Source organism: Tasmannia lanceolata, unplaced genomic scaffold, assembly GCF_043159265.1.
Source record: "Tasmannia lanceolata isolate RefF3 unplaced genomic scaffold, GAP_Taslan_0.1 ptg000018l, whole genome shotgun sequence".
In the NCBI taxonomy this organism is placed as follows: Eukaryota; Viridiplantae; Streptophyta; class Magnoliopsida; order Canellales; family Winteraceae; genus Tasmannia; species Tasmannia lanceolata.
The window spans coordinates 40,889,619-40,912,082 of NW_027518695.1; the positions used below are offsets into that span (position 1 = coordinate 40,889,619).

Genomic DNA, 22,464 nt, shown 5'->3' on the forward strand with positions numbered 1-22,464 from the left:
TTATATGGCATCTCTTCTCTTTTCTATCTCCTTTATTTTTGTTTTTCTTCACTTTTCCATGAACAACTAAATCCTAATTAGTTAGGGTTTAGTTGAAGCCATGGGGAAGGAGAAATATTTATAATTAAATCAATCTACTCAATTGAAAAATTGTGTAGGATTTTGTGTTTGGAAAATCCCAATCATTCATGCCATTGGCTTTCCCCTTTCGTATGAATGATTGTTGATTAACAAATATAAAGTTCTATATAATCAATGTAAATTGGAGAGTGGATTTGATTAATTACTTATAAGGAATGACATCCCTTTGATCTTATTCCTTATTGACTAGTTAATCGAATTTTCAACCCAATTCAAGAGTTGTTTTAATTAATCAATTTTATCCGAACCCATGGTGGATTCTAACCCTAAGTACTCTTTTATATTGAATTAAGGACTTTACACTATTCCAAATTACTTTTGCAATTTTCCAATTTACTTAAGCCTTTAGAATTTAGTTTTCTAATTAAATTAGATAAGTAGTTAATAGAGATCATTAAAATTTGGTACACTTTGCCTAAATTAGGATTTTAAATCAAAAAGATCTTAGTTAAATTTGATTCTTAGATTGAATAGAATATACACTTATATATAGTGTTGACTCCGAGGTCTAAGTCCACGGAAATCCTGAGTCCATTCCAAGCAACATTATATCATAGTTAGTATTCTAATCGGTACAAGAATAGGATTGACAACTAGATTTCTCTTCCTTGAGTTCGACCCGTATTTACACGATCCGTGCACTTGCGGTTATTTAATATTTCTATCAAGTTTTTGGCGCCGCTGCCGGGGAAGAGAGTTGCATTAGAATCTTAATTATTCGAAGTGTTAGATTAGTAGTTGTTTTTAGTTTAGTTATATTTTTTTGGTTTCTTGGCTATCCATCTCTCTTACTTGGTTTTTCTGTGTTTATGAGTGAAGGTTGGGTGCGGAACTCGGCCAATCGACTAGAAAGAGCAAACCGGCTAGAGACGGCGGAAGACATCGCACCAAATCCAAATCAAGTAGTCATGGCGGAAGAACAAGAGCCGCCCAAGAGTTTGCGAGATCGCTTCTATCCGGCCCGAACCGCGCAACCTTCTTGCATTAGATTGCCGGTTGCGCAGGGCAATAATTTTGAGCTAAAATCGCAATTTATTTCTTTGCTTCCTCGTTTTCATGGCCTCCCTTCGGAGGATGCTTATTTATTTTTGCGTGAGTTTGAAGATGTATGTGCTTTGATTAAGTTGCAACAACTTACCGATGATGCGGTAAAGTTGCGGTTTATTACGTTTTCACTCAAGGATGGAGCCAAAAAGTGGCTCTATGGCTTACCAACGAACTCCATCACCACTTGGGAGGAGTTCGCCGTCGCTTTCCTAAAAAAGTTTTTTCCATTACATAAAACTAATAAGCTTAGGAACGATATTTTACAATTCAAACAAAAGTCATTAGAGTCATTTTCTAAGTTTATGGAGAGGTTGAAAGACCTACTCCAAGAGTGTCCTCACCATGGAATTGATTTGTGGCACTTATGCCAAATTGTTTATGAGGGCATAGATTACCAAACAAAGCAACTTCTTGAATCCATGTGTCCTAACGGTTTTACATCTTTCACGGATGAGGCCGCGGCATGGAACTTCTTACTTGATTTGGCAGAAAAAACAAGAGAGTGGGAATCCACTCAAGATGGTGAGAGAGCCACTTCAAGTAAGGGATTTCTAATAGAGGGTGCCGTGGCAAAAGAGGCCCATCTTGATAGCCTAATCAAAAGGCTAGAAGCCATAGTTGTCAAAGGACCTTCACAAGTCAATCAAATTGCACATAGTGTTCCTATGTGTAGTTGGTGTCAAGCCACGGACCATGTTATGGAAGAGTGCCCAACTCTTGCTAAATTTGGTAATTCTAATGAGAATGTAAGTGCTTTGTATTCTAATAATCCTTATTCTAGCACTTATAATTCGGGATGGAGAAATCATCCGAACTTTTCATGGAGTCAAGGTGGACCATCTAATTTCCAAGGCCAAGGCCAATTCGGCCAACCTAGGCCCACCTTCCCTCCCACTTTTGTTCGGCCTTCCCCTCCTACTTTTCAAAACCCCATGATTAATAATGTTTCAAATCAGCAACCGCCGGGTTTTTAAAAACAAGGAGAGTCGGCACGCATAGCTTCCTTAGAAAAAAGCATAGAACTTCTCACTAGCACTTTCATGACAAGCCAACACAACATGGAGAAGCAAATCTCCCAACTTGCCATGGCGTTGCATGAAAGGGAAAAGGGGAAGATGCCAAGTCAACCCATTCCTAATCCAAGGAACGTGAATATGAATGTGAATCAACAGGTACCGCCGAATCAGTTGAATGTCATTTAACCAATTCTGCCGCCGCAAGAGCCCTCCAATGAATGTAATGCCGTATATGCTTTAAGGAGTGGTAAAGATTACCACAAGGAGGAGGTCAGATCTAAACCTTCTATAGATCCACAAGATACATCCAAAGAGGTAAGAAAAGACTCCCCTCCAACAGGGTCGATTGCGGAACCCAAACAGGTAAGTGAAGAGCAGGCAGTTTCTCCACCTGCAAAGGAGTATGTGCCTAAAGCTCCTTTTCCAAGGAGACTTGCTAATAATAAAAAGGTGGATGCCATGGATAAAATATTAAATGTGTTTAAGCAAGTGCAAATTAACATTCCTTTATTAGATGCGATTTCCCAAGTCCCTACTTATGCCAAAGTGTTGAAAGATTTGTGCACACAAAAGCGCACAACTAATGTACCCAAGAAGGCTTTCTTGGCCGCAAATATAAGTTCCATTTTATCTCAACAGATGGTGGCTAAGCACAAGGATCCGGGATGTCCCACTATTTCTTGCACTATTGGTAACACTAAAATTGAGCATGCTCTTTTAGATTTGGGTGCTAGTGTGAACCTCTTGCCATTCTCTGTATATATGCAATTAGGACTAGGAGACCTCAAACCAACCACCGTCACTCTCCAATTGGCGGATAGATCCATAAAGACACCTAAAGGGATGGTTGAGGATGTTTTAATTAAAGTAGGAGATTTTCTTTTTCCCGTCGATTTTATCGTATTAGATACGGAACCTGTTGCTAATATCAAGGATCAAATCCCTATCATTCTTGGGAGGCCTTTCCTTGCTACTAGCAATGCTCTCATTAACTGTAGAAATGGCCTAATGAAACTCTCCTTTGGTAATACTTCAGTAGATTTCAATGTGTTTCGCTTAGGTAAGCAACCCAATTTTCATGAAGATATTAATATGTTGCATGCCTTTCCTGAAGATGTTATGACTAATTTTGACATCAATTTTGATGCAGGTTTTCAAGAATGCTTGGATGCACTAGGAGATGATGAAGGATATGATTTCTTTTCCAAAACTTTTGCTATTCAAGACGTAGAGCCCATGGGACCATTAGCCACATCGCTTCCAAAGCCTTCCATTGAAGAGGCCCCACAGCTAGACTTGAAGCCACTCCCTTCTTCTTTACGTTATGCTTTTCTTGGTGATAATTGTACTTTGCCTGTAATAATTGCTGCGGATCTAACCTCCACTCAAGAGGAGGAACTCATTAAATTGTTAAAAGATAACAAGGAAGCCATAGGGTGGACAATGGCCGACATCAAAGAAATTAGCCCTTCGATTGTGCAACACCACATCAACCTCATTGAGGGTTTCAAACCTTCAAGGGAACCTCAAAGAAGGGCTAATCCTGTGATGAAGGAAGCCATCAAAAAAGAAATTTTAAAATGGTTAGATAACGGGATCATATATCCCATATCGGATAGTCAATGGGTGAGTCCCGCTCAAGTAGTGCTTAAGAAGTCGGGAGTCACAGTTATACAATCCGCCACCAATGAACTCATTCCTACTCATATTCAAACGGGGTGGCGGGTTTGTATTGACTACGGAAAGCTTAATGCCGCTACTTGGAAGGATCACTTTCCTTTGCCTTTTATTGATCAAATGTTAGAAAGGTTAGCGGGTCGTGAGTATTATTGCTTTCTTGATGGATATTCCGGTTATAACCAAATTCCCATAGCTCCTGAAGATCAAGAGAAAACGACATTCACATGCCCCTTTGGAACGTTTGCTTATAGACGCATGCCTTTTGGGTTATGCAATGCACCGGCAACTTTCCAAAGATGCATGATGAGTATCTTTTCTGACATGGTGGAGACCTTCTTAGAGGTTTTTATGGATGATTTTTCTATTCATGGCTCCACCTATGCAGAATATTTACATCACTTAAAATTGGTCTTAGAAAGGAGTAGAGAAAATAACCTTGTCCTCAATTGGGAAAAGTGTCATTTTATGGTAAAAGAGGGCATCGTTCTAGGACATGTGATTTCTAAAGAGGGAATTAAGGTTGATAGAGCCAAGGTGGATCTCATTGTCCATCTTCCACCGCCCAAAAGTGTGAAGGATATTCGATCATTTTTAGGCCATGCGGGCTTTTACCGGCGTTTTATAAAAGATTTTTCTAAAAATGCTAGGCCTCTAACCAACTTGTTAGCAAAAGATCAAAATTTTGAGTTTTCCAAAGAATGCTTCGATTCTTTTGAGTGTTTAAAAAAGGAGTTAACTACGGCTCCCATCATTCAGGCACCAAATTGGGCCGAACCGTTTGAAATTATGTGTGATGCTTCTGACTTTGCCATAGGAGCCGTTTTGGGCCAAAGATTTAATAAATTACCGCATGTCATCTATTATGCAAGTAGGACTCTCAATGATGCACAACTCAACTACACCACTACGGAAAAAGAATTTCTAGCGGTTGTGTTTGCATTAGAAAAATTTAGGTCCTACTTGATTGGATCGCATGTCATAATTTATACCGACCATTCGGCAATCAAGTATCTTGTTGGAAAGAAGGATGGTAAAGCTCGCCTCATTAGGTGGGTTTTACTTCTTCAAGAGTTTGATTTGGAGATTAGAGATAAAAAGGGTACGGAAAACTTGGTTGCCGATCACTTGTCTAGACTTCCTAATGCAAAGAATGACGAAGGTCCAATTAATGAAAACTTCCCTGATGAGCAATTGTTTGCTATTTCTAGTGAGCCATGGTATGCGGATATTGTGAATTACTTGGTTACAGGTGCTACACCGGATCATTGGTCCAACCAAGACAAATACCGGTTTCACTCACAGGTAAAGTATTTCTTTTGGGATGATCCCTATTTATTCAAAACTTGTTCGGATCAGATTGTCCGACGATGTGTGCCTAATCATGAGCACCAATCGATTCTATCTTTTTGCCATGATCAAGCCTGTGGTGGCCATTTTAGTGCAAAGAAAACCGCACACAAAGTTTTACAATGTGGTTTCTATTGGCCTAGTCTTGTTCGGGATTCTTTTGATTTTTGTAAAGCTTGTAGGTCATGTCAATCCTTAGGAAGAGTTACTAAGCGAAATATGATGTCCCTCAACCCGATCTTAGTGGTAGAAATCTTCGATGTGTGGGGTATCGATTTTATGGGCCCGTTTCCAAATTCATTTGGGAATTTGTATATTTTTCTTGCAGTAGATTAGGTTTCAAAGTGGATTGAAGCAATTGCTTGCAAAACCAATGACCACAAGGTAGTGGTCAAGTTTTTAAAAGAAAACATCCTATCGCGCTTCGGTACTCCTCGTGCGATCATTAGTGATAGGGGTAAACACTTTTGTAATAGACCTTTTGAAGCCCTTATGAAGAAATATGGTATTACTCATAAGTTGGCTACCCCTTATCATCCTCAAACGAGCGGCCAAGTGGAGGTTTCAAATAGGCAAATTAAGCAAATTTTAGAGAAGACAGTGCATCCAAACCGCAAAGATTGGTCCCTTAGGCTAGTGGATGCCTTGTGGGCTCATAGGACGGCATTCAAGACTGATCTTGGTCAGTCTCCTTACCGCCTTGTGTGTGGCAAAGCTTGTCACCTCCCGGTTGAATTGGAACATAAAGCTTTTTGGGCTATTAAGAAACTAAACTTTGATTTGTCTTCTGCAGGTGTTCAAAGGCGATTACAACTTTCTGAATTGGAGGAGTTGCGCAATGAAGCGTACGAGAATGCAAAGATCTATAAAGAGAAGACAAAAGCTTTTCATGACAAACATATTTTGAGAAAATCATTTCAAGAGGGCAAAAAAGTGCTTCTCTACAATTCAAGATTGCATATCTTTCCAGGTAAGTTAAGATCTCGTTGGGATGGACCATATGTGGTTAATAAAATTTTCTCCCATGGTGCGGTCGAGGTTCTTAATCCACGCAGTGGTGAGATTTTTAAAGTTAATGGTCAAAGATTAAAGCCGTTTATTGAGTTGTCAAAGCCGGATATGGAAGAGGTCATGGAGCTCCATGAACCTTCCTATTCGAATCATGCTTAAACAAATACGGTATGTACCCTCCTTTCTATTTTTAGTCCTCATATTTTTCTTTCTATTTTTAACGCATTGAGGACAATGCATAAATCAAGTATGGGGGGGTAGCTTTTGGAAACTTTCTTTTCTAATCTTTTCTATTGTTAAAGTTAGAAATTTTCTTTTCCTTTTGTTTTTGGTAATTTTTCAAATTAGAAAGAACTTGGTATTCTTAAAAAGAAAGTTGTTTTCCTATTTTAAGAAAGAAAGTTAGTGGATATTTTAATTTTGGAATTTGAAAAATTAGAAAGAATACTTTCCTTTCTTAGTTTTGTTTTCTTTTGGAATCTTTCTTTTTAAAAGGATTTGAATAAGAAATAGAAATAGAAACTTGCTTTTTATATGGTATGGATAAAAAGGAAAGAAAGGTTGAAACAGAAGAAAGAAAGAATGATTTTTAGAAAGATTGCTTCTTGATTATAGTTTTGATTTGTAGCCTTTTTGACTTGAGCTATTAAGTCTGAAGGGTTTTTTATGCCTAGTTCCTTAAAGCCAACTGGCTTGAGAGCAACTGACTGAAAACTCCATACATGGGTCAATTAGAAAGCTTAATAAATCAAAGCATTGCACGCAATCAAAGGTAAAGTTTGAACTCATATGCATCAATGTCTATGACATATGCAAATCAAAGATTAGTCGGACACTGCTTAGTAGCCTGGGTATCTGGTGCATGCCCTGCATGTCATTCACGCCAAAAGCAGTAGAAGATTACAAAAAAGTGAGTTCTATTCTTAGAAAGTATGGAAAAAGTGGGAAGTGTGGTGGACCATATAAATTTGCAAATTTTCTACGAAGTTTCCGAATCAAATTCCTTTTATGGTACGATTACATTAGAAGCAAATTTAAGGGAGATGAGTAGGAAAAATTCAAAAGAAGATTCCTTAATTAAAATATTTTTCTAATTTTTCCAACTTGGAATAGGATGCAAAGTTTACGTATGGGGGTATTCTTGTTCTTCTATTTTGAGCAATTTATCAAAGAAACAAGATTAGAAATTTTTGGCTTTACTCTATAGTGGGATTTGAAAAGAAAAGTTTGTTTTCAGAATTTTGTGTGCATATTCACTGCAAACACTCACGAGACACAACTCGTCCACTAGGGTAACCTAGGGGTTCAAAGGCTTGTTGCACGTGCTAAGTGCAATCGTGATTCCTACGAAAGTGAGTTAGGATTTTATTTTGTTTCTATTTTTCTTTATTTTTCTTCTTGTTTGCTTGAGGGCAAGCAAAGTTCAAGTATGGGGGAATTTGATGAACACATTTATGTGTGAATGGTAGTATAGGAAACATGCATATTTTCATAATTAAAGCGGTGCTACTAAAGTATTTTTTGTTATTTCTGTGTTTCAGGGTTAGAATTGGGAATTCCGAGGAAAATATGCTAAGAAGAAGAAAAATCAAGGAAAAACATCCCTTTCAGTCATCTAGCGAGAATTTTTCTAAGAAAGTAGATAGACTACTTGGCTTATTGTCTGACAAAATGACGACCACCGTGCCAGTACAGCCGCCCATTTGGCAGAGTAGCAAGCCTGTCCCACAGCTACCATATAATAGGGCTACGCTAGCGAGTGCTACTACTCAGTCGGAGGGTGGAATCAGGTTAAGCTAGGTCCATATTTTATCCAGACCGAATCCTCTTTTAGGCAGCCCTTCAAGTGGCCTCTTTGTATTTGCCTTGAGAGATTCAAGTCAAAATTCACTACTAGGGTAAGTCTGCCACCAAACCTGACTATATGTGGTGATTTTGCCTCTACCATACCTCTACAACATGCGAGATCCTCAGTGGCAGATTGACCAAACCTTAGAACCGTTAGGCCAAATCAAGGCACGACCGATCTTAGTGGTGGTGTGACGAATGGAAAATGGACTGGTGTAACCGAGAACAAAAACCAGAAACATCCTTGTGCACCACCTCCAAACCCCTAAGTGGCTATGGGAGTTCCAGTTCAAGGTGGAGCTGGGGAGAAATTGGTGCCACGTGATCCTAGGATGGGTTAACCATTTGTTCAGGGCAATTACATCCCCCAGAATCCTTGCCTGAACAGAGATTAGGTTATGGAAATGATTTAACGACAACTCGGTCCAATGTTTACACAAATTAATAGGCCAGCGTACAGAAAACCATACCCCGACTGGTATGATTAGTACTACCCGTACCCTCGACGTTACATGGTTCCGGAGTTCACTTTGTTTGGAAGACAACCAATCCATCGTTGAGCATATAGGCCGTTTTTTACAGCCCAATGTGGGGAGGCAAGCTATGAAATGTATAAACTTCGGCCTTTTCCCCAATTTCCTCAGTGGAGCGGCCTTTAATTGGTATATTAGTCTTCCACAAAATAGTGTCGAAACGTGGTCGGACATGGAATTTATTTTCCATTTCTAGTTTATTGGGCTGAGCTTGAAGTAAATATTGCGGACTTTGCTAGGCTGTGCCTGTTGCTCAATGAGCTAGTGGACCTGTGCATCGCCTGATTCAAAAGGGCTATGAATAGATGCCACTCTAATCTACAACCGACCGACTATGTAAAGTTGGCCCAGAATGGGCTTAGTCTGGAATTGAGGAAAAATTTAGCGGGTTAAGAATTTATAGATCTTTACCATTTGGCTTCTCAGGCTTCCAGATATGAGAGCTTGATAAAAGAAGAAAATCTGTAACGCCCCAAACCGTCACAAAGGTCTAGGCCATGACAACGTCGTTTACCTGCAAAGAGAATTCCACAAGTATACAAGGCTAGAAAAATGATATCAAATCCATCCATGGCTGATTAAATCCCAAAAGTAAATAAAGGTCATACATGAATTTCAATAATCAAATCTCTCTCTCTCTCTCTCTCTCTCTCTCTCTCTCTCTCGCATTTCCCAAATTAACAATAAAATAGTCTCATACAAACACATAAAACTGTACTCACTATCTCCAAATTCAAATGAAATCAAACGAAGCAATAAAGATATCACGCCTCCGCTCGCTCATCCACACCACAAGGATCAAAATCTGAAAATTTATTAAAAACCATAGTCATCCGAAACCCAGCACATAATAATGTGCTACAACAGTTCGGTCTATGCATGCTAGTAACAGAAAGGGTCAAACAATATGTACAAAACGAAGTACAGAGTTACACAAGAAATGCACTATCATGGATCAAAGATGACTGCAATGAGTACATCAAAGTAAATAAGAAGCATGGACGGCAAAGTCATAGCTCGAAGGTATCAAATCAAAGAGGATCATATATCATGAGAGATCAATGAATATAGTTACACCTAGAGCAATACAACTTCAAGGTAATAGGCCTAGTTCAAAAGGCATGTTCTTTCTATCACCGACTGCCCATGGTGTCGAAACTAGTTTTCTAATATCAAATACCTATCGACAGGGCCAACGATTCATCCCACTGATGGGATCCTCATAGCCAACGAACTAGCCCCATTGGTGAGGGCCCATATAATCCAATGCACTAGCCCCAATTGGTAGGGCCCGTATAATCCTAAGCCTCCACATGAAGTGTCCACATACATCAATAAGGTCAAAGAGCACAAAAGGCTTATGGCAAAGTTACCCTTAGGTTCCATGAGGAGGTTATTGTTACAGGGCACACTATTTACTATGAAATCCACAAGATAGCAATAGCCACAAGGTTCTACAAATCTCAATGGTGAGGAGATTACGAATGCAAGACCCAAATCGATTATCAGAATTCATATTAAGATTTCCAAATAAAGAAAAGGGTATACAAGTTGTAAGCAAAAGGGGAATACAATCGGGTTTGAGGATTAAAGCACTGAAGTCGTACGATATTACGTACCTCAAAAGTCCCCTCCGAACTCTTCCGGACTCAAGGTCGGTCACCTAAAAACATAATTCATCTCATTATTATCAATATAGAACAAGAGAGATGCATCTAAGTACTAAAAACTCAAAACCCGAAATCAAAATAGCAAAACAGGGCTTTTACGCACTGCTTGGTCGACTACCCCTGCCAGATAGTCAATCGAGCAGGGCTGGTCGACCATCCAGAGAGCACACTCACAGTGCAAGGTACTGGATAGTCGACTGACCCTCGTTGGTCGACTATCCAGTACACAAATCGTATTTTTCTAAATTTTTAAAACATTGGGAGGTTCAAACATGGCCAATACTCATCTGAATCAACAACGGTTGGATTCGATTGACCCCATATGACGAAAGTAATCCATCAAACCCAACTTGGTCACTGGAAATTTCCCTAATGGAGATCGGAGGTGGAAATCAAGATCTAGGTCAAAATCACATATATTCACCTCCCAAGGTCAAAATGAGATGATCTCAAGTTCGAAGGGGATCCAAAGGCAAGATCAAACCCAAGAAACCCTAGATCCACCAATATAATCTTCCCAAACATAATTGTATGCTCGAACATAAACTTCTCAACCAGCGGAACCTAACTTTTTAGGGTTATTGAAGATTAAAACTACTCAGGAATGGAAATCTTACCTTGGTTCGCTGTCCTAGGCTTCCAAGTTTGCTTCTCCACCCTCTCTCACATGAAAATTTTCCTCTAGGGTTGCTGCACAAGAGCTTAGTTAAACTCTGCATAAATCCTCTAAAAGGGGTATTTATAGGCTTTCTTAAAAGCCCTAACTTCTAATTAACCCAAAGGACAAAAATGCCCTCTCTAAATGAGAGGGACGAATTTACTAAAGGGGGTATTTGGTGTATTTCAAGAACAAAGAAAGATCTCGTCAAAGGGAACTTATTACAGGGACTCTAACTATGAGATAACTTTTGCTGAAGCCGAGATGGACCTCGATGATGAGGAACATCTTGACCAGACTGATATAAGCGTGGCCGAACTTGTAGGTAACAAGCCCTATATCTGCAAGGACGTCGCTAGGCCACTAAAACCAAATGAGAACTCCATTGGCAGGTGCTAGTATTTTCACTCAGACCGAAGTAATTACTACGATACTGGTAAGCAGTATTCCTTTGACATCACTAAGAGCAAGCAGATATTTGATCATCTACTTAAAGATAAACAATTAAAGTTGCTAGAGGGCCACATCATTCGCAAATGGCACCATGCCTGGAGCCATAATACTAACAATTATGTTTTTTTTTGCAATGCTTTGCAGAAGGCATTACCGATGGATGGCTCAAACTCCCTGAAAATGAAAAGGGAGTTATGAATGTGGATGGGACCCATTTGCATCTCTTGATTTCAATGTGGTCTCCTTAGCTCTAGTCAATGAAACAGCGAAAGAGTTGACCCGAAATGAGACTAGGGAGCAAGGTTCAACTTGCATGTGTGCAACGCAGTCATATGCCCTGCCTGGATCCCAGATCTAGGGCGTAACAAATATAGTGGCGTTCAGGACCGTAGGTAATGGCATATATATACATCGGTGGTCCTGTATATCTGCCGGTACAAGCTTTGGGGAAACCTCATTTAGTGTTGGACTATGGACAGACCTTAATCCGTCGGGGCTTTCACTGGTAGATAATGGAACTTTTACGAGCGGTCATGACCTGGTAAAATCTCACTTTCTTGTCCTGTGATCAAATGCGACTTACCTTGTTACTAAGCACAACTTATATTATTACCAACCTCAACTTAGTCCGTGACCAAACTCAACTTACTTTTTTTTTACCAAACATGACTTGCCTTGTGCCCAAACACAACTTACCCCCATAAAAATGATTAACATATCTATTATTATGAAAAAAATCCTTAAACCATATATAAAATCTATTAAAATTGGCACAGCAGTTCAATAGATGAGACTAGTGGAAAGAGAGAGTAGGCGTGAAAAGGGATGTACGTGGCAACTTTTTTTATTATGTAGATTATCGGTAGGTACGCAAGCCAGTAAAGGGGTAGAATGGCAAAACTTTTATTTTTATTTTAGTGACTCTTAGTTAAAAATTTAAGGGAAAATTACATATAGACCCCCTGTGGTTTGGCCATTTTCCGCTTTAAACCCTGTCGTTTGGAAGTTACCAAAGACACCCCTCAACTTCCTGACATTTTTAAGTAGACCCCCTCTATTCACGGTCTGTTAGTTTTACCTGACGGAATGACTAAAACTGACCATGATTAATATTTTGAGGACAGAAATACCCTTTATCACTGGTTTTAAGCCATTTACAAAGGGATTAGGGTTACGCCATTTCCCACTGCGGCCACCGCCATCTCCGGCCACCCCCGTCACCTCCACCACAGACAATGAAACCACCCCATGGCTAGATCAAACCCACATTTCAAGAAAAAAAACATTGATAAAAATAAAAAATCCCTAAAATAGTAGCGTTTATGTCCAAATCATGATAATGATGTGAATGAAGACAAATAAAACTCCTAAATCGAGGGTTTATGTTGATAAATAAACAAGGGTTTGAATCAAACCCTAATTTTCAGTTTCAAAGTATGAAAACCCTAATTTCAGTTGGGGAAGATGATGTCATAATAGTCATTTCCCCCTTTCCGTCCACTCCCTCACGTTAAAAAAACCTAAGGAAAGTTGAGGAGGTGTGTGGACCCCGATCCGAGAGCTAAGTCTCACGATCATCCACGTGAATGGAGAGCTCTACCAAGGAACTCTCGAAAGAATGTGCCTCTCACAGCATGAGTGGCGAACAAAGGTGGGATACCTCTCGATTCGGGGACTAGCCCAGATTCGAGGCGTACCTTAAACAAAGAAGAGTCGCCATCCAAGGAAAGTGGGCCAAGGATCCCATACTATGCTCTGTTGCAACGGATAACCAGAGATATAAAATAGGGTTCGTGCCTGGTTACGAATTCGGAAGGTCTAAAGAGCACCTCATCCGCCCAAGTGCAAACACCTGGTCTCTTATGCCATTTACTTAATAATTTTGAAGAATTTTGGGCGAAAATCATATGAAATGGGAATGAATATCTCCGAGAAGACGTCTATCTAATCATGCATGTCTCGGAGATGAAATCAAAGACACACAATATAAAATAAAAGAAACATGTGTCACCTAAGTTCTGATGAACAAACACATGCATGACACACCAAAAAAGTATAAGGTCTGCGCAATAAAGTAAGAAAACACTGCAAAACATAGAAAATGACTCGATACCATACAACCCTAAGACTCTAATCTATACCTAGGCCCGAGTCTTTAGATGATTTGATGTTCATCCAAAGAAGCCTACGTATCCCCGCCTCCACGAGAATCAAGGCAACGTAGTTCTTCGCACCTATTCTAAGCTATGATGCCTAAGACATCTAGACTTCTATCCTAGACTCGATCTAAAAGACCGGACTAGTTCTTAAAGCTTCTTGTGTGATTATTTAAATTCCAATGGATTGTAGATTTTAGGACACCCTATATGCCCTAACTAAATGCAGGTTAGCCCTAAGCTAATGCAGGTGGTTCCTATAATCTATGTGTAGCTAGGCTGTATATCCTAAGAAAAACAGTAGGATCTATCGCATCTTAGACCTAGTCATCAATTGGCGATGTGGATCGCCAACTGACCGGACGGAGGTGTAAAACTCCTAGCTAGGACTCATTCCTAACTCTAACACAAACAAATAAAACACACAACAAACAAACAACGAACAAGGGAGCAACTCCCGACTCAAAAACTCTCTAACTAGGACAACCTCCTAACTCTAGAGGAAGATCCTTTCGAAAAAACAATATTTTGAAAGATTTTTGTAATTTTTGAAAGATTTAAAATGCTTATTTTTAAAAGGTTTGGCTGGACTTGGGATGTGGATCCCAAGCTGCACTACGTACCCTGTTGAAAGGGATCAAGCCAACGTAGTTCGGAACAGATTTCCTAACTACTCCTAATGACTCAAGATTTTTGAGATTTTTGGTTTTTCAGATGTTTTTGTTGTTTTTAAGTGTTTTTGACTCAAGGGGGACAAATCCTATCATCATAAGGGAAGGACAGACTCCTGAAATCCCGCAAAGGTTGGACAGCATCCTATGCTTTGCGGGGGAAAATAACAGAATAACAACTCTGCAAGGGTTGGACAGCATCCTATACCTTGCAGGAGCGGATAGAAAAACACATGATTTGATGAGAGGTAGGATAGAATCCTAACCCCTATGATGATAGGACTGACTCCTGAAAGAAAAACAGACTCTCTAGCTAAGGACGGATTCCTATGCTAGTGGACTATTAAACTAAGATAAAGCTCAACAAGTAATAAGGAAAAAGAGACCTTATGCATATTTGGCAAAGGTAAAACAACCAGCCGGGCCGGACAGCTACCTAGCCCTAGGGTGCAACAAATGTGCAACCCAATACCCATAAGGGTCGGGGTATGATGCCAAGCCGAGTAGGATGTTCTCCCAAAACCAAATGATGCACAAAGAGGAGGTTTAGTAAGAGAATGAGACTGGGTAAGTCTCTTAGACACATAGGTAGGATAGAGAAAAATGTTAACAAGGAAAAAGAGACCTTGTGCATATTTGGCAAAGGTAAAAACACCCAGCCGGGCCGGACAGCTACCTAGCCCTAGGGTGCAACAAATGTGCAACCCAATACCCATAAGGGTCGGGGTATGATGCCAAGCCGAGTAAGGTGTTATCTCAAAACCAAAAGACGCACGAAGAGGAGGTTTAGCAAGAGAATGAGATTGGGTGAGACTCCTAAACACAAAGATGAGTTCCAAGAGAGGTGATGACGAGACATGGCATGTCTCCTAAGGATGGACTCACTAATGAGACAAAGCTTGTCTCTAAAGGATACAACTTTCTCTGTCTGAGACATAGCCTGTCTCCCTGAGAGGGCTCTAGAGAACTCTTTCATTACCCTTGCAATGAATGGATTTCTAATTTCTAGGGGATACACACCATAAAGACTTGGACAAATCTTTAAATAAATGAGAGGAGTGCTACTTGGACTGAGCGAGTCCCCTAATGATGGGCTTGGGCTAACGCCTTCATCGCCCTACAAGAAAAGGAGATTCTAGTATCTAAAGAAAATTAACCGCAATCTATAAGACTGTGTTAGTCTGTCAAAGAGAGAAGAAAAGGCTACCAGATAATCGCAAATTCCACTCTATTCTTATAAAAATAAATCAAGTGCTAAGCAAAGAAGAATTTTCAATAAAAAGAATATACAATCTATGGCAATCATAAAATGATAAATAACATTAATTAATCCAGACCAGCCGCTGGATAGCCTAATAAAGTAAAAGAAAAACAATATCAAACACTTCAAAACCAACCACAAACCCCAATGCGGGGACTCCAATGAAATCAGATGATGTCAAAGTAATCATCTGATATCAAATGCACATGATAATATTTCTAATCCCGCCTTGAGATCAGACAGTACTCATGTCGATAATATCGAATAGAGTAGTCATCTGATCTCCTTCTTCCTATTAACAATTTATTTAAATAAAAAATGAATGAGTATAATAAGCTTTGATATAATCTCACCTGAACAATCCATTTATCTTCAGAATCTAACTCAAAATTAAATAAGAGGAAAGAAGAGGGGAGAGGGTACTATCATGATCCAATAAATCCCTCTAAGGATGGGCTTGGGCTATCGCCTTCATCGCCGTGGCGATGAATAGGGATGAATCTAAAGAAATTCCTAAAATGGCAATTATCAAAACTAATAGTACAATGATACGATTTTATCAAGGAATATATATGCAATGATATTACAAATCAAAATGAAAATGAACTTAAAAAAAACTAAAGAGAAAGTTCTAAAACATATAAATATGGACACAATGAAGCCACACAAATACTAAAGTAATAAAAATACCTACTAAACTCCCTATTACTTATCAACAGAGCATTACAAAATAATAAGAAAAATTAATTGAAGCATGGGCATATCTACCAAGTAATTATGTCAACCTTTCCAAATAATATTTTGGTGTTCAACTATGACAAGGATGACTCCTGAAACTAATTAGCCTAAGTAAGAAAGATATTTTCATTGAAATGTGACATAGACTCCAAAAACAAACAATCCTTTTTAAAACTTTTAGTGAGTGCTGTTTCTTCATTTTTAGGCCTCCTTTTTACATCATTGAGCAACTGAGTAGGAGAAGTAACTTTAGTAATAAATTCATTAACCATATAAATGTTATCAGGAAGGTCATTGAATACTTCCTCGTAATGTGAAACATTTAAACCATCAAGTGTATCATCGCATAAAACAAAGTCAATTCTGACTGTTCATCAGTAGGTTGGAATTCATAAGCTGTACCATAAGTATCTATCACCTCCCACATGTTTCTATAAGTAGAACAAATATCATGATTGTATGTATCTTCTAGTAAAAGATGCCAATCTAAATATATCCCATCACAAGCAGACATAGGATGCAGTTTTAAACTACCTAGAATGTCTTCAAAAGTAGTAAAAAAAAAAGTATTATCTCTTTATCATCACATAGAACTGGTACATGCAATGATTTTAAATGTATCATCTACCAAAGCTAACTCAGAATTTACAACAAATCCATAAACGTTCCCAATAAAATTCATGTCTTCTCTGAACATCTGTTCCAATGTTTCAGGTTCATTTCTCATTTGTGAGCTTGTGAATGCATCAAAAGGTTGAAAACAAGTCAAATTAAAAAATCTCAACCTCATGAAAATGAATTGCAGTTTCTATTGGAAAAGAATCAGTATCTGCTTTATCTGGAGATGTTATTAAATTTGTTTAGTGATGCATGTTATCTGTTAAGACTATAAAATCCATTTCTAGAACTAAGTTAAAGCATAAAAGCATACTGATGGATATTCAAGACATTGTTCGGATGAGTCTTGTCTTGACAAACATTCCAAAATGTTAACACTAATAGATCCCAAAAGCTCCTTACAATCAATCAGATAGCCATCTGTTTGGGTACATACACCCTACGAACAGCTTGTAAAATAGCACATGATAATTCAGACATACAAACATACATAGAATTAAACTATAAATGAATGGACTGAAAACATATACGATCCTAGAGACAAAACAAAACACATATCTAATGTGACAGACGCCCATCTACACACTTACACACATACATATGGACATATGGACACTCAACTTCACTTTGATTTTTCTCAAATTCACAAAAGGGACAAAATAGATCAAATACGTAGACAGCACGTCCATAATTGTATCCACATTCCTCAAGATACCATTACCTCATGAAGCTAACGAGTTTATAGCTTATACACTACTTAGATTCAAACAAGAAACTGGACATTATGAATTCTCCAAATATATGAAACAGAAAAATAAGAGGAATATTAAAAATACAATAAAATACCTGGAGAGGAAGATTTCAATGCTCAAAACAGAGGCAGATAACAGACTCTCTCAAAAATCCTTTCAATATATGCTTAGAAGATGAAATTGAAGCCAAATTTTTTTACAAGTTTATTAGATCCCCTTTCTTTAAACCTCTGTTCTGATCTTCTTCTTCTTGCTTCTAACTTCCAGATGAAAACTGAGACGAGAAATTGACCGAATTTGATGAAGAATGTTTTAAATCTAGGATTTCCTGAAGAGACAATAAGAAATATGACTCGGATCTACTCCCTCTCTCTCTGATGCTCTAATTTTTTATAGATCTGAGGTTTTGGATGAGTTAGGGCTTAGCAAAAAGAAAAAGAGATAGAGAGAAGCTAACTGATGGTAAAAATGGCAGAAATCCGGCTGGAATTTCACAGAAGAATGACCGGAAAAGACGATCTGAAAAAAAATAAAAATTGTTAGGGAAAAACGAGATCTGAAGGATCTGTAATCTGTGATCGGGTAGGGAAGATAATGGAGGTGCTGACAATGACCGGCCGGAGAGTGAAATCTCACCGGAGAAGATGGAACTTTACCGGAGAAAAAGGGTTTGGAAGATGATGTCAAAGATCTATTGAAATAAGAAGATTTTAACGATGGAAGAGAAGAATTTAATTGGAGAAATGACCGGCCGGAGCTCAATCGGAGCTTGGTCGGAGAAGAAATTGATCGAAAGAAAAAAAAAAAAAAATGGGGGAAAAAAACTGGATTTGGGGAAAAAAAAACTTTCTCTCTTTCTCTGTTCGAATTTCTCTCCTCTCCCTGTGTGTGTGTGTGTGCAGATCCGATTTCTAAAAAAAAAGAGAAGAACTGGAGCTTTACCGGAAGCTTGCCGTTGATCGATCGGAGAAGATGATATCGATCGGGTAAAAATAATGGGGGAAAAGCTTGGATTTAAAAATTTCTAGGGTTTGCAACAGAGATGAGAAGAAGTTAACAAATAAGAAAAACAAAGTCGTAGATGGCCGGGGTTTGGCCGGAACTTGACCGGAGAAGGTGATCGGAAGAGGAGGGTTTCGGCAAGATCTGTTTTCTCTCACCTCAGATTTTCTCTCTCTAAAAAAATAGAAAAAACCTTGATTTCTTTGAAAACGAGAGCTTAAGCTGATATTTATATAAATTTGGGCAGTTGATATCGGCACTCCCATTTGATAAGCGCACACATGCGCGACCCCAGCTGGCTAATGCACCCTCCCCACGCTTGATAACTGCACTAACTCCACTTGTCTTTTTCGAATTTCTTCGTCGGATCTTTCTGGAATTTTGCAGGGATTTTTCTGGGGTCTTAAGGTTTCCAAAAATGTATTCATGGGTACTTAGGATCTTTGGATAACTTGAATTTTCCCAAAAATACAAGGTTTTGTTTTTTTTTAGGGTAAAATGAAAACCTAGTGGGCCACCCCCCATTACACTACACACACCAATTCAGCCCGTTTGCTGGGCAAACGCGCTCAGATCATGATGAAATTTTGCAGGAGGTTAGAAGAGACCCGAATCCAGCCTAGGGTGAAGTTTGGGACCCTAATGCTGAGATTCAGATGGATTTGGCACGAGCTGGGAAGGTGTAGGGCTTAGTCAAAATGGGGTGTCTACAAGGTGTTGTTGATAACTTCCAAATCACAGGGTTTAAAGCGGAAAATGGCGAAACCACACGGGGTGTATATGTAATTTTCCCAAAATTTAAAGCATTTGTGACAATTCACATACAATGTAAATACTTCCCTTTAACCTCTGTAAAAAGGCCTTGGTAAAACTTTATTTAAAAGCCAACCTCTCACACTAGAGGTGCTTTGGTAAAACTTTATTGAAAAGAAAACGAGACAGGAAGCAACTAAGGCAATTGCACCATAGTGCAATGAACAACAACATACACGCCACGGTTACAAGATTAATTACCCGAATAGAGATTTGCTAAACACCACAAGCAACACTATTGTGAATAACTCCCATGCATAGTGAAATAGAGGTAGAGGGTGTGCCAATAATGTTAAGTATAGAGCTTTGGGTTGTTTAGCCTTGGAGTTGGAATGGCGACCAGAGGCACTGCCTGCTTAGTAACAATCCCAAACTTATCTCCAAATTCGTAGTCTGTCCCGTCCGGCCACCTCCAATCAAACGAATGAATGAGAGAAGGTAATACATAAGGGTACGTTCTCTCCGCTATCGGGAGTCCTACGCTTGTCCTTCTCCCCGATCCAAACGGTATAAAACGATAATCTGTGCCTCTAATATCACATTTTTTAAATTCTTCAGTTAAGAACCTCTCTGGTTTGAACTCTAATGGATCTTTCCATATCATGGGGTCTCTGTGTATTACCCATGCATTGACAAAGATTTTGGAGCCCTTGGGTACTCTATATCCACCCACGACACACGTTTCACTTGGGCTTCAGGGGACTAAGAAAGGGAGGGCAGGGTGCAAGCGATGGGTTTCCTTCAACACTGCATCCAAATAATGGAGTTCATGCAAATGAGACTCCTCTACTACGTTATTCTTCCCAACAACTTGTTCTAATTCTTCTTGGACTTTTCTTTTTATGTGAGGATGCTTCAGCAACTCGCCCATGGACCACGCTACCATTGTCGATGCTTCAGCAACTCGCCCATGGACCACGCTACCATTGTCGATGTCGTATCGGTTCCTCCCACCAATAGGTCCTATTAACACGGTTGATATAGACAATAATCAATGCATTGTAAATAGCAATGTTAACATCTCTAATATGGCCAGCCATGATTTTAAACCAGTCGTTGCCACATAAGAGAGAAAGAGAGACTAGATTTGAGTGCTATTTGTGTAAACTGGGATCTACACATGAATTACAACCAGAAAGAAAGTGGATTATTATGCTGAGTAACTTTGATTTGTAAAGAAATTAATATGAAGAATGAGCATTATTCATCAGCCCGCCCTTGATATTTGATCCGACAGCCGCACATTTTTAAAATGATTTTTCACCCCTTGTAGGATAATGCGCCCCCCTTACAACGCGTTTAGACGTAAAAAAATCATCTCCCACATTTCAGCATATATTTTCTATGCATCTCATAGTATAATACTCAAAAGAGGCTGTTTTAGGAAAAGTGAATGGGCTGATTTTGGGTGATCCACTTATTAGTCGCGACAAAGTTGAAATCCACCATACCCAAAAAGGAAAGTTCTGAATTGACATTCTAAACGGAGAGAGAGAGAGAGAGAGAGAGAGAGAGAGAGAGAGAGATTACCAGTATCATTGCCTTCATGTTGGTTACATTGAAAGGTGTTTTCCGGTCTTCATCCTCAGTCAACTGCAAAAGCAAGTGCATGAAATCCTTGCCTTCTTTCTTCTTTTCATCACCCCCTTCCGCGCTATCCATCTTCCTCCGTTGATCAATAATGGAATCAAAAACATTGTCAAGCCAAACCGACAACTTATTCATTTCTCGCACAATCCCCTGAACGTCAAACCGGGCAATAAGAGGAAAAAGATCAGAAACATTGAACTTAGTTTGAAGCACCAAAGCATCATCCATTGACCAAACTCCTTAGCGAGAGTACATCTCCCCTCTCCATCCAATGTTGCACCCCACATTGTACTAATAAGCAAGTTCAACACAATTTGAAACGTAATCTCCGATAGGTCGATGGGGGTGTTAATCTTTGAATACATCTCCCTCACCGCCTGACGAACCTCCCTTCGCCAAAGGGGGTAGAAATTGTCTAGCCCTTTGTTGCTCATCAACTCTCGGCTACAAATCCTGCGCACGAGGCGCAAGTGGGGCCCACCCAATGTCGGCCCCATTGTAGTTCATGGCCAATGCTGCGACAGTGACATCGCGGTTGGCAAAAATGGGGTCCTGGTCTCTCATAACCTCTCTGGCTAACTCTGGGGAGCTAACCACGATGACGTTCTTGTTCAACAGTCGGACATTCATGATAGGGCCATATATCTTGGCTAATTTTTCGAATTGACAATGGAGTTCCTCCTCGAGAAAGGGGAGGAATCTAACCAAGGGCAACCCTCGTGGGCCTGGAGGCAAAGGGAAATGTTCCTTGCTCCATTTCTTGGCCATCCATACGTACCATGCAATCAATAATACTGTAGTGGAAGCCCACATTTTATAATTTGATATAAACTCCCTAGCCAGATCGGATCCTGCCATCTTTCCCTTGTGGTAACGATGGAAGGAAGGCGGTGTGGAGTTGAATGTAATATGAGTTCAAATATATAGTAACAAATGGTCAGAGAGAATTCTAGCCGCCTTTTTGGAAAATTGTGTAGGTTTTCAAATTTTAAATGGAAAATTGTGGCCGCCTTTTTGGAAGATTTAACGTACAGTAACAATTGAGGGAGACAGATTAAGACTTGACTTGTGAGTAGCGTGGAGTTGAGGGGTACTCAATTTTAAGAATGCATTATAGCTCACTCGTGGAAAATTTTGACCACTACTGCAGAAGAGTTAATGTGTAGTAACAAGTGAGGGAGAGAGATTAAGACATGAGGCTTGTGAGTAGCATGGACTTGAGGGGCAGCGGCGGAGCCAGGATTTTTGGCCAAGGGGAGCAAAAAGGCTAAAAATAGTTGTTATAAAATAATCAAAAAATTATTATAAATTAAAAAAATTTAAATTCATACAAATTAAAATTCAAATTACTTCCAATTTGAAAAACATTTATATTTTCTTGCATACAGAAAATTTGCTCAATTTTATTCGACAATTTTTCATGTTTTGATGTATTGTAGTTATGAAGATTGGATTTGCG

At 39.2% G+C, this 22,464-nt stretch overlaps 3 protein-coding genes and 1 non-coding gene across 4 annotated transcripts; 1 reads left to right on the top strand and 3 right to left on the bottom strand.

Moving 5' to 3' along the window:
- Positions 1-1,430: 1,430 nt before the first annotated feature.
- LOC143852162 (small nucleolar RNA R71) lies at positions 1,431-1,537 on the bottom strand. Its single transcript, XR_013236727.1, has one exon. It is a non-coding gene; the product is annotated as a small nucleolar RNA R71 (small nucleolar RNA).
- A 1,306-nt stretch (positions 1,538-2,843) lies between these two features.
- Positions 2,844-11,582, top strand: LOC143850332 (uncharacterized). Its single transcript, XM_077359590.1, has 5 exons — positions 2,844-3,050; positions 3,138-3,264; positions 3,355-3,549; positions 11,211-11,343; positions 11,549-11,582. Exons 1-5 carry the CDS (start codon positions 2,844-2,846, stop codon positions 11,580-11,582), a joined length of 696 nt encoding a protein of 231 aa, XP_077215705.1.
- Positions 11,583-19,621: 8,039 nt separating this feature from the next.
- LOC143849408 (Cytochrome P450 superfamily protein) lies at positions 19,622-21,353 on the bottom strand. The gene is made up of 2 exons (XM_077358413.1): positions 20,946-21,353; positions 19,622-20,378 (listed from the first exon to the last, which is right to left on the bottom strand). Exons 1-2 carry the CDS (start codon positions 21,231-21,233, stop codon positions 20,295-20,297), a joined length of 372 nt encoding a protein of 123 aa, XP_077214528.1. The 5' UTR covers positions 21,234-21,353; the 3' UTR covers positions 19,622-20,294.
- A 96-nt stretch (positions 21,354-21,449) lies between these two features.
- Positions 21,450-21,863, bottom strand: LOC143850333 (cytochrome P450 84A4-like). Its single transcript, XM_077359591.1, has one exon. It carries the CDS (start codon positions 21,861-21,863, stop codon positions 21,450-21,452), a length of 414 nt encoding a protein of 137 aa, XP_077215706.1.
- Between the last annotated feature and the right edge of the window lie 601 nt (positions 21,864-22,464).